Below are 12607 nucleotides of genomic sequence, written 5' to 3'. Positions count from 1 at the left end.
ATTCAATGAAAACGCCATGTTATGTATTTCTGGTTATTTGTCATGTTCTGTTGATGTAGAATAACGGCATTGATGAGACAGAAGAGGAGAATTTGATTCACGTGACAATTTCATTTTATCTAGCACTTTATGTTTCGACATGGCGGGCGCCAGTTCCGGTGGAGGGCGTAACTATTCGTTCAAAGTTGTATTACTTGGAGAGGGATGTGTTGGAAAAACGTCACTTGTCTTACGATATATTGAAAACAAATTTAACGACAAACATTTAACTACATTACAGGTGCATATTTGTCATTAAATATTACATAATTATCTATCTGTTCAGATGAGATTTAACGGTTATCTGGAACTCTTCTATTTTGTTGGCATGTACCTAACACCTATATAATATGACCTACATTATATGAAATACATTTGTATTGCTTGTGTCATTTTACCAAGAGAGTGATCAATATGGTATCTAATCCATCACAACCAGCTTGATTATGGAAGTTCTGCACACCATCTGTTGCACAATGACACACACACCTACATGGATTTCTACATCCATAGCAAGAATAACTGGACTTGTACAGTAAAGAATAGGATAAACGCAGTGCTGTACTGATAAAAATTTCTCAGTTTCTCAAATTTGAAATTGGAAACAACTATTTGATGAGAATATCAAACTTGTTTCTTGTAAAGATGAATTAAAACAATGTATATCATAAAAGCAAACTGTCGTAACTGTTAGAAGGCCATGATGAACATTGCTACCATATATATAAAACATAGAAAAAGTGGCAGCAAATGCATCAGATGGTGCTTTGCATTAGTGGCTATAATCGCAAATCACTAAGTCCATTAAGCTAGGCTGAAACTTCAGCGCTCTCAGTATTTCGTGAATTAGGGTTTTATCTCTAGTCATGAGGAAAAAGTGATAGTCTTAAGGGTTTATTTCATTACTCTTTTCTCTCTGGTGATAGTGATTTCCCTGTGCAGGTTTTGACTGCAAGAAACATTTGTTTCCATCAGTTGGCATCATAATCAAAGCTCAACAGAGCTGAATGTGTTAATATACGACCATGTATTAGATGAAAATAAAGACATTTTTATTCCTTTTCATTGTCCTGTAAGAAATCCATTTTTCATCCGAATAATTAGAACCAAAACTTCGATAGACTTTTGTGATATAGATATTTCAGGTTCCTGAACTTTTCTTTTCCAGGCTCCTTCACCTTTAAATTTTCTTACATTAATATTTCATTTGTAACCTGTTTTTCATAATATTCATTGAACATAGTGGGAGCAGCTGCTGCAGCTCATTTTAGTTTAAAATACAGGACATATTGAGTGAAAATGATCTTACCCAGTACCTCATTGTATAATTCAGAATTTGTGCTAATATGAAAGCAGCTGCTTCATTATCATCTCTCGTGTTTCTTATTATAAAAAACTAAGATACATTTTTGAAATGAAAATTTGATTTTCCTGTTCAATTATTTCAGGCTTCCTTCCTGAATAAAAGATTGAATATTGGAGGGAAAAGAGTGAATCTATCAATATGGGTAAGTATTGTCAGTCTATCAGTATGTAAGATATCAGGCAACACTTGAATTACATGATCTTGTCTTATAACATGATGATATATATCTTACACCTACTTTTGATGATGTTCTGATCAATGACAGGAGTACATTTCAATGAGGCATGAACATATAGTTTACAAGCACAGTGTCACTCTTATTTTAAACATGATTTCCTTTTTTTTTTCTTTTTTTTTTTTTTTACAGACAGAAATGTATGTCATTAGAGATGCATCAACCAATACTGGTTAGGCATGTGACCATTGATTATTGCCAATCAAAATAGCCAGATAACTCAATAATGATGAATTATTTGTTTATTCAAAGCAGTTTTCTGTAGTGATGTATGTATGATGGACACAAAAAGTTGAGAATCATAAATATATGTAAGTTTTTTTCTGCCATTAAGATAAATTAAGTTTGACATTCCTTGACCACTGTTTTATGACCAATGTATGCACAATAACTTTTCAGTGATGATTTGCCTGTGCAATCTACAATAATCGTGTGGCCTTACATCCTGTAAGGTAGGGTTCAAATCAAACTATCAACTGTGGGCTGATTGAAAGTCTCTGTGGACTTGATGTCAAATTGGTCAAGAAATTTTGTGTTTCTTCTTAATGTCTTGTCATTTTTCATCCTGTTTTGAACATTTGTTAGCATGAGATGTCATGTGATTGTTGCAAAGACTGGGCAAGCAGTCAGGATGCTGCAAATAGGACAATCACAATGAACTTTGGCTGCAAACTTTGGCTGCAAACTGTGTCACAGAGTGTTATTTCTCAATTATGGAATTGATTCCAGATGACTGGAAAAGTCAATGAGAGACTTTGATTGGGTAGACCAGGGTATTCACCTACCTGTCTGGGTTGTTTTTAAGTATTCTTACTAGGCAAAGTCCGTTTTCAAGTTCCATTAGGTAGAATGACAGTTTCTGCACCAACAGTAAGGAAGAGACCTTACAGCTTAGGATTATGTGCTCATTGTCCCACTAAATACTCTCAACAAACAAGTTATCATCATATTGCTCGGCAGCATTGGGCAGCTGACAACGTTAATTAACTACTGTATCAGTGATGACTGCATTAGTGGCAACCTATTCATGTTACAGATGGAGTGGGTGAGAGGTATGTTGATTGCTGCATCACTGAGCATTACCATTTCGGTGGGGGCTCGGTGATGGTTTGAACAGGGGCTTGTACGTGATTGAAGGTGGTATCCTTACAGGTTTATAGTACCAGGTTGAAATTCTCCAATTGTAAGACCATAAGGGTGCTTTCATCCCTGAGGTTGTACTAATGGATGACAGTGCTCAACAGATCTAGACTTATGAATGAGTACCATCTAGCAGAAACTATCGAGTGTATGGACTATCGGAGTCTTTCACCCGACCTCAACCCAATCAAGCATGAGGAGGACATATTACAGCAGTGTATTACTGATTGTCTGCGGCTTCCTGTCAATTGACAGGAGCGTGCTGATGCTCTTTGTCAAAAATGGCCATGATTTTCACAAATGGCTGTACAGCACCTGATTCGCAGCACGCCAAGTCAACATCATGTAGTTATTTGGGGTCAATGGAGGACACACTTGCCATTGATAGTGTTGCTGAACCCACAAAAGCATTTTGAATTTTCAGCACCATTTGGATGTGAACTTTGTTTTATGGGGCAATGAACATTTTATGTAATCACGACACACTTTTCAAAGCAGATCAAAATTGTTTTCTTATTATTTAACTTCACTCTTGTATTTCATATTCCAAAAGTTTTTGCCATTATGATCAAAATTTATCTTTTAAAAAGTAATCCCTAACATATATATAAATACAAATGTAACAAAGAACTCAAGGTAATTCTTGTTCACATTCAGCATTTGTTGCAAATTAGCCAAAATCACACACATGTGGATAAAAACTGTTACAGTGTAAAGCTCTCAGTACATAAAAAATTACAATGTTAAAGTCATCAAATTAGATACAAATGCTGTGAAATCTGGACTTTTTGGTGAAATGATACAAGTGATTTATGAAATAAGACTTATATTTGGAACTGACATGGATCTTAAAAATTAACTTTTGAAGGTGTGACTCTGATGATGGACAATTTATTCAAAGTTTCCAGGTGGATTTGTGTGTACTTAAATACTGAAATCAATAGAATCTGATGAATTTTTTCTTTGAATTGAGAAAGATGTTCAGAATTTATATTTTTTTTTGTAGGATACTGCTGGACAAGAGAGATTTCATGCCCTGGGGCCTATATATTATAGAGATAGTAATGGAGCCATTCTGGTCTACGATATTACGGACGAAGATTCTTTTCAGAAGGTAAATGATACAAATGAATATTTGATAATTAATTACCCTAATGGACATATTTTGTTCATAGTTGTTTTGTTCATGGTTCAACATGTATACTTACAGCATAAATTATTGCATCAGACAAGGAGGGAGAAATCGTTAAATAAAAGAAATCAGGTAGTGCTTGCAGCTAAAAGATGAAAGAGTTAGACTGACTCCCATTGATGCAGTAATGGCAGGAAATAAGTCTTTTCTTTATTAGCCATAAGAAGACAAAGAAGAGAAACCTCTATCTCTACAGGGAGGCTTAAATACAAATATGGAAGTCTGAAATCATTTGTTCATTTATCAGGGTAAAGGGAATTAAGGAATACAGCAAATCTTTTCTTTCCTAAATCTGTAAATGGTGAAAATTAATATGGTGAACTGAAATATATATATTGAAGTCAAGCGTTGTTTGTCATTCATTTGTTAAAGAATGTACCAGTTATGCATTTGAAATTTAATATTGTGTTTTCTGGTTTTTTTTTTTTTTTTTTTTTTTTTTTCAACATGTGGAACATCTTTTGAAACATTGAATGTGAATTAGTTATATTTTTAGTTCACATGTGAAAAATAGTGTTATAGAACTATGTTGAGCGTGTGTTTTGTCATTTACAGGTGAAGAATTGGGTAAAAGAACTAAGACGAATGCTTGGAAATGATATCAATTTATGTATTGCTGGTAACAAAATTGACTTAGAAAAGGAACGACATGTTTCAGTAGCAGAGGCAGAGGCGTAAGTAACTAAACTTACAACTATGTTGTACATCATGTGATGTTCCAGTAGTGTGTTAGTTTTACATCATGTGATGTTACAGTAGTGTGTTAGTTTTACATCATGTGATGTTACAGTAGTGTGTTAGTTTTACATCATGTGATGTTACAGTAGTGTGTTAGTTTTACATCATGTGATGTTACAGTACTGTGTTAGTTTTACATCATGTGATGTTACAGTATTGTGTTAGATTTACATCATGTGATGTTACAGTGGTGTGTTAGTTTTACATCATGTGACGTTACAGCATTGTGTTTAATACATCCTTTCCTCGTCTTATAGATATGTTAATAATTGCTGTTGATATTAAATTGAGATTGCTTAATGAGTGGGAAACAAACTTATTCTAAATAGATGTGTACATTGATGACCATTATGAATTACAAGGTAATGTAAGGGGAGATAATGACTGTTCTCTATGAAATGAAGAGAATACATCATTTTCCTTGTCTGCCCTTCCGCTACATTTTGGTATCTAAACTTTGTATTCAGGTCTGTTTCTCAGGCCAAGTTTTTCTAGAAAGCTGCTGTGTTGCAGAAGTTCTATCTGGACTAGTTAACCATAAGTGCTCTTGAATGCACCTGGCAAAAAAAAAAAAAAAAAAACAATAATAAATAACAGACAGAAAAAAAAAGAAAAAGTAAAGGAAATGTTGTTTACTGTATCAAATTTGCCCCTTCTTATATGGAATACGGTATTGGTGGAATATTCTTGGGATTCGGTATTTGATTTTCCCCTGGTCCATAGTTAAAGCACAATTTTTCTACATGGCAGAATAAGAAGTTTTGTATTTTTCTCAATGTTTGGCAATGTCCTCAGAATTTTTTGTTGGAGAAGGAAGAATGCTGAGCAAATTTGTTTTGAAAAAAGATAAGTGCCTAATCTTACTTCTGGAGGGGTATTGGGTATACATCATATTATATGGTTTGTACCTACTGAAAGGATTTAAAGGGCAAATTCAAAAACAATTTACTGTATCATATGGTCAGTACCAACTGAAAAGCTTTTAAGGACAAATTTAAAGATAATTTATTGTATTATATGGTAGTACCGCCTGAGAGAATTCAAAGGACAAGTTTTAAGATAATTTGTTTTTGATGACTTATTTGGGTAATAGACATTGGATGTTAAATCAGTTTTTTTTCATAAGAGATTTTATGAAACATTTCTTAATAAGCTTACTTTGTGTTAGCCTTCATGAGCAAAAATTAAAACTTTGCGATGAGTTTCATAAAATCTCATATGAAAGGAAAATTGATTTTAATTCCAATGTTATTACATTACAAGTTACATTTTGGCACATTTTAACCCTTTCGGCACCAAATATTTCTCACAATGTACAGCTCAGCGCTAAATATTTCTCACAATGTACAGCTTAGTGCCAAATATTTTTCGAAAAATATCCGAAAACAATGGCAAAAATTGTCAACTAAAGTCGCCTACGGCGGCCTGTCTGCATGTCGACTTTAGTCGCCTACGGCGGCCTGTCTGCATGTCGACTTTAGTCGGCTACGGCGGCCTGTCTGCATGTCGACTTTAGTCGTCTACGGCGCCGAAAGGGTTAAAGAATAAAGTGGAGTTCAAAATCACACAGAGACAGCCATATTGTTGCACCATTTTCAATTCATGACGTAATGCCTGTATTACGATATTATAATCAGTTTTTGTTTGACATAGCCAATGAAAAGCAACTCTAGGGTATATTATTCCAGTGATCATGACATATACGAGAAATATTACATTGGAATTCACTCATACAGGGGTATTGTATGGATATGTCGTCATTCCATTAATGTTTGTACAGTGCTGTAAAGAATGTTAATACTGTAAATTATGGACCATTACAGGTATGCTGCCTCAGTTGGAGCACAACATTTCCACACGTCAGCTAAGCTGAACAAAGGTATCGAGGAGCTCTTCCTAGACTTAAGTAAAGGTAAGCTACAAACATGATTAAGTGATATTCTATATCTAATAAAATTGTGATGAAGAAATCGTGAAGCATCTTTCTGAAATGTGTTTTGAATATATAATACTTTGTGAAGATATTGTTTTCTGATGTTTTGAGAGGACATTAAAATGTCTCAGTCCATTAATGCCATTCTCAGGTGTTTCAAAAGGACATTGCATTATCTCAGTCAAAGATATGCCTATTGCATTGAAAAATTGGAAATACTCAAGATTTATATTCATACACTTAAATCAGTAAAAAAAATAAAATTCAACATGTTTTAACAAACATTTAAGAAAATTGAGAACTTAAAGATATTCTGATTTTGATATTAAAATTGATAACATTCTTACAGATAAAATTTGTACATCAGCAATATGAATATGATAAGTTTGTACCATTAGATTATGTGTTTTAAGTTCATGTTTTGTAGATTTTCATTAGCATCCTTTAAAAAGTATGCCATTATATTGTCTTTTTAGCTATGATACAGAGAGCTGGAGAAGATAATCAGAAGAATTCCAAAGGCAACAGAAAGAGTGTGTTGGTTGTTGATGATGACGAGCCTCAGCAGCAGTCTAGTGGAGGATGTTGTGGGTAGTTGTTACCATAAATCATTACTTGTGGTCATCGCACAGTACATGTTGTCTTTCAGAACTTCAAGTGCATCTCCATTCCAACACAGAATGACATGGCCTAAAGGAATATTAATGTCGGAGATTTTCATGACCTTTCCTTCAGTACACAGAAATTGCCGGTACTTGATAGAGATTACATATCAAATTAAGAAGGAAGGTAACTTAAAGTATTGCAGACAAATTCTTATAAGTGTTATTCTCATAATTTTTGTGAAAAAGTTTTAGTTTGTGTAGTGTTAAATTTGTAGTTGCAGCCATTGTAAGATTGACAGAATGTCTCACATGCAGTGAAAAGAAGACTAATGAAAGCATTAGTCAGATTCAAAAATGCTATGTAAGTTAAAATTAACAACAGTCAAATTGCTTGATTGCTTTATGATACGGGATAACTACAGCAAATTAAAGGGAGATAATTTTCCCTGCATTTGTAAAATGTGAATTCGGATTCTCCCGTAATGAGAACAGGTTTTGGAGAAATGAATTTTTTTTCTTTCTTTTGCTATGTAGAATGTAACCATTGACCTTTATGATAAAAAATAATTTTGTCCCAAGCACAATTTTTCTGATAGAACGTTTTCTCTCCAAACAAAGATTTTCTGAGAATCTATTTTTAACTTAAGTATGCAGTATTTACAATATATGTAAAGCAAAGACAATCTCATGTGATTATGATATATAATTTGGATGATTATTAAAGATGCTAAAGCTATCGCAAAACTTTTTTTTCATGTGTTGGAGACAACTTCACAATTAAAAGATATGATTCGAACATTATCATTGGCCATGTCAGAAAATGTGGAGTGGTCCAGATCAATTTATCTTAAAAGAGATATTTTAAGCTTTATTGTGAAGCTGTCCAAGTTAATTACTTGCATGAGGTGTACTGATATGAATTTATCATATGTAATTTGCGGATGTTAAGTTTTGATGAAGAAGTTGTTTTCCCTTTTTGTTTTTATAAGGAAGGGAATCGAGATGTTCATGGTTCTGACTGCCATTAGGTTGATCAGTTCTTTCATGATGGTGATCAGATCATTTTGTTATCATGTTAAGTATTTAAGGTATAAGCTTCATTTTACTTAAACTTGATGTTTATGTTTTGGTGCCCGAAGTTTATATTTACTACATGCTAGATTTAAATTGAGATCTGGGCTGTAATTTCTTTATTTCTGAAAATGGTCTAAAAGCAGTTTGTAATACATTTTTATAAATCTGAACAAAAATAATTTTAAAAATACTACAATTATTTAATCATTCTTGTGCACTTATGAGAGATAAATTCATTAATAAACAATGGAAATCACATGATTTTTATTTTTATTTAATTATGTTTTTCTCAATTGAGTGAATACTTCTTCAACATCAAAATAATTATCCATGTAATAGATTCTATGAAATTTCAGAGTAAAGATGTAAATGAATAATGAAGTAATTAAGTGTATGTCATTTTATTTTCCTGAAAAAGTTGGGCTTTGTTTTAAACTATCGCTCCATATTATAAGTATTTGCAAAGAGAACCAATTATGGAAACATTGCCTGGAAGTTGTTTCTTCATGATCTTTACTAGGACAGATCTCCTGTGTAGAACTTTGTTGATGATTGTGTTATACACAAGGAAATTAAAACAATATCATAGAACTTAAACCTCACTGTGTATTTATTTTCATATTTAATGAAACTATAATAATTCATTGTGGAATCACAAATACAGTTTTGGTGACATTTTGTAGATTACTGTAAATCTGGAAAAGCGCCTATATCTGATATTAAATACGCCCAGCCATGTCTAGTGTTGTTTTGTAGAATTGCCAACAAATACTATTTCATAGTCCTGTAATAAGCCCACCCCCTGACATTGAGTCGGGGATTATTTTTGGCATCCCTGGGCTTATTGCAGGATAGCAGTAAAGTGCTGCTGCAAGACAATGCGATATGCAGGGATCAACTGTACAACCAAAATCAAAAAGAATTGTTGTAGTTAACATATTTGTAAGTGAAAACATACCGTTAGATAAAAAATCTTGTGTCTATAAACAACAATTGCAAAAATGATTTATCTTAACTTATACTAATCACTCTTGTTGCCCTGGATGTTTGTGTAGGAGGTCTTACTGTTGAAGGTAACCTGAGTACCCAGTGAAAACTTGTGTGGCTTAGAAGATGACCCCTTACATAATTTATTTTGAAACAATTGCAAAACAAGTTGGTCAAGCAAGTGACCCCTTACTTTTTTACGTTCATTCAGTGATTTGAACCCCAGATGGCTAGGTGAAAGGTGATCATGTTACCACTGTGCCATCCAACAACACAAACTTGCGTCTGCAACATATTGTTGGAATATAAATCAAACTGGTATGATTCTAGGATGTGGTTAAGGATGTTATGTTGACATTCTGTGAGCTGTATCTAATACACATGATGTACTGGCACACTTGAAAGCTGGCCAGATTTATCTTACCTGGTTTGACAGATTTTTTGACAAACGTTAAAGATCTATGCTACCTTACACAATTTATCTGATTTTTATACTTTACCTATGAGTTGTATCCAAGCTATCTCCCATAAGATATTTTTCTTACTGACATGTCGTGTGAATTTGAAGTGTGTCATCAACTCTTTGTGTGCCAGAAGTTCTGTTGTACCTTTTAAATGTGTCATAGCATATGACACACCATTCAATTGGAATTCTTTTGTAAGGAAGAACTGTTGTAAGTAAGGAGGCTTATATCCTTAAATATCAGTTTCTGATAAACTATGAAAAGAAAGTCTGTTTTCAAGTCATTTTCATTTCTCATCGCTTGAATACCTGCATCTATAAAATTAATAGTTTAAGGTAAGTGCTGAAAAATTTTCATTATTCCACACCAACATAAAGTGTTTGTGAGTTTATACAATGTGTCTGTTGTCAGCTTTTTTGTTTACACAATGTTTTCTATAATTGGTAAGACAAAGTGTTGATACTTGGCCCATTGTGTGCTAGATTGGCATGATCACCTTCAAAGTTCTAGGTCAACTGTAGGAAAAACTTTTAAAACAACTTCATCTTAAGACCAATAAGGCCTAAGGTGTTAGTGCTTAGCCTATCACCTCCAGATGTGAAGAGCTCTCATGTTTGTCCAAATAAATAAACATGTATAATGATGATTAAATTTACACATCACTATGGCAAATGTTTTCAGATATCCCAGACATGTTTTAACTATTGGTACACACATCTTCAGTAATTCAGTAACAGACTACCAGGTGTTAAAGTATTTGGGTTTGAAGTGCTATATTGCTTGATATTATATTTGTTTGATTTTAATCTTGAACTTGATTTTTTCAAACGTTGCTTGACTTAAAGTTAACAAATACTTGGTCAATTATTTTTTGTTCAATTAATTACTCACGTTTGAACTAGAAATAAATCTGAACAAGTAAGCCATGAACAGATATTGGTGGTTGGCCCTATTTATCTAGTCACCCACAATTTACAGTGCCTGTATTATCAACAATCATCACAAACTTATTTATTTATATAGTCATGCTTTATCTGAAATATCTTAACTATTACTAAAATTATCATTCATGAGTCGGGAGTTCTCTGAAATGTTGATGTCAAAATGAAATTACGGTTTGACAGATGGTTGAGTTTCAAGTTTTATCAGTTGAACATAGTACTAAAATAGTGCTTATTTATAGCAGAAAATATCTAACTACTCAGACAGATGAATTTCATTAAATTTCCTTATTTCATGAGATAATTTTCACCTTTGCATTTGAATTACAATATTCTCACAGCTGTGAATATATAGTCATATGTATGCCTTGTTTGTGTAGAGTGGAACAATAACCCAAGCAGTCTGGATGGTGTCATCACAATTTATGGCCTGATAAGTGCAGTGGTTAAAGCCAATCTTTATTTATTTTAAAACAAGCTTGAAAAATGTTGAATTTTTTCATACTTGTTGGTTGCTGGAAGCACACAGGTAGAGGTGATTAATTATTCTCCCAACTTGGGCAGAGTAGGTTACAGAATTGACAAAAAATTATAAAATCATTATGTGTAAAACAATGTTAAGATTGTTTATTGTTTTGCGTCACATTCAAATCACAAGTGTTTTGGTAGGTAAATATGGCTGGGAGGCCATTTCTGGTTTGCAAAAAAAAAAGTAAAAAAAAAATCTTATGATAATGACATTTTTTGCCATTTTTCTTTAATTATATGAGGATAGCATGAAGTTTTATGAAAAAAAAAGAGAAATACAGTTTATCGTAATGGTTAAGTCAAAATTGCAAGTGTGAACAAAAATATAATTTTTATCCTTTTTGTGAAGATTTGAAAGCATTTCAACGGTAATATATTGGTATTTATTCCTATCTTTAGTCTGCTGTATTCTTTGTAAAAAAATTCTTGAGAATGTACTATCAAAAAGTTCTCAGTATTGTACATTTTTTATGGCAGATCTTTTCATCATAAACTTTCTGTTGACGAAATTCTCAAATCAGAATATTTTGCCCTAACACTGAGTGAACAGCACTACTGCATTATTGTTACATCAACATCAATCCCATTACCAGTGTGAAAATTGTGTGCTTGCACTCACCATACAGTTTACTGAATCAAAACAGGTATTGTTTGTGTAATGTTTGTTGAATCAGTGTATATGGTATGAATGTTATAAGATATTTTTTGATATGGAGAAAATTGTATATTCTAAATAGAAAACATTGGTATTTATGTAACGTGTACATAGTTTGGGAAGAATATACTTTGGAAAGAACAAGCAAGGATGATCTTTGTATGAAAGAAGAATGTGTCTGAAGGAGAGAGTGAAAAAAGTGAACAGAGAGAGAGAGGAGGGGAGGGGTGGAGTAGTGAGGAGAAGTAGGGGTTTCTGCTCTGGATTAATGATTTCAGAGAGAAAGGGTAGAGACGTATTTTCTATCATTGAGATGTAGGTTCTGGTGGAAAGGCATAAGAAAGCAGGAGATGATATTTCACGTGAGAGAGATGTATTTTTTTGTTTGAAATAGTCTTTAAAGCATAATCAGAGAAAAGACGCTTATTGATTATCAACTGCATTATACAGTACATCCTTTGATATCAGAAACATTCTGGTTCAATAAAATCATCATTATGGAAAATGTTTACTTGTTTTGATGTGTTATATATATCATTGTTGGTACAATTCACTTGATGGCCTTGGGTATCCTCCATAGATGTGATGTTGATACAAATAATGTGATTCATACTGAAGCAGATTTTCTGAAAATGATCACTACAGAGGGAAGAAAAACCTAACTGATTGCTTTTCTGTTTGATAATCAAATATTGTTGTAGCAGTTTGAT

At 33.0% G+C, this 12607-nt stretch overlaps 1 protein-coding gene across 1 annotated transcript; it reads left to right on the top strand.

Annotated features, from left to right (window-relative positions):
• The first annotated feature begins 5 nt into the window (after positions 1–5).
• LOC132549662 (ras-related protein Rab-21-like) lies at positions 6–12406 on the top strand. The gene is made up of 6 exons (XM_060213615.1): positions 6–280; positions 1488–1547; positions 3787–3894; positions 4528–4646; positions 6534–6622; positions 7120–12406. Exons 1-6 carry the CDS (start codon positions 140–142, stop codon positions 7236–7238), a joined length of 636 nt encoding a protein of 211 aa, XP_060069598.1. The 5' UTR covers positions 6–139; the 3' UTR covers positions 7239–12406.
• Positions 12407–12607: the final 201 nt, after the last annotated feature.

This window comes from Ylistrum balloti, unplaced genomic scaffold, assembly GCF_031769215.1.
Source record: "Ylistrum balloti isolate Yb309-2 unplaced genomic scaffold, AGI_CSIRO_Ybal_v1 Utg370076, whole genome shotgun sequence".
Lineage (NCBI taxonomy): Eukaryota > Metazoa > Mollusca > Bivalvia > Pectinida > Pectinidae > Ylistrum > Ylistrum balloti.
The sequence above is the reverse complement of the archived record's forward strand: the minus strand, read 5'-3'. Positions and strand labels throughout refer to the sequence as shown.

Excerpts from the sequence above, each read along its gene's own strand:
- LOC132549662 (XM_060213615.1), top strand. The coding sequence starts at position 140 with ATGGCGGGCGCCAGTTCCGGTGGAGGGCGTAACTATTCGTTCAAAGTT. Across the intron at positions 1,548-3,786 it reads GAGTGAATCTATCAATATGG|GATACTGCTGGACAAGAGAG; the intron begins GTAAGTATTGTC and ends TTTTTTTTGTAG. Across the intron at positions 4,647-6,533 it reads TCAGTAGCAGAGGCAGAGGC|GTATGCTGCCTCAGTTGGAG; the intron begins GTAAGTAACTAA and ends GGACCATTACAG.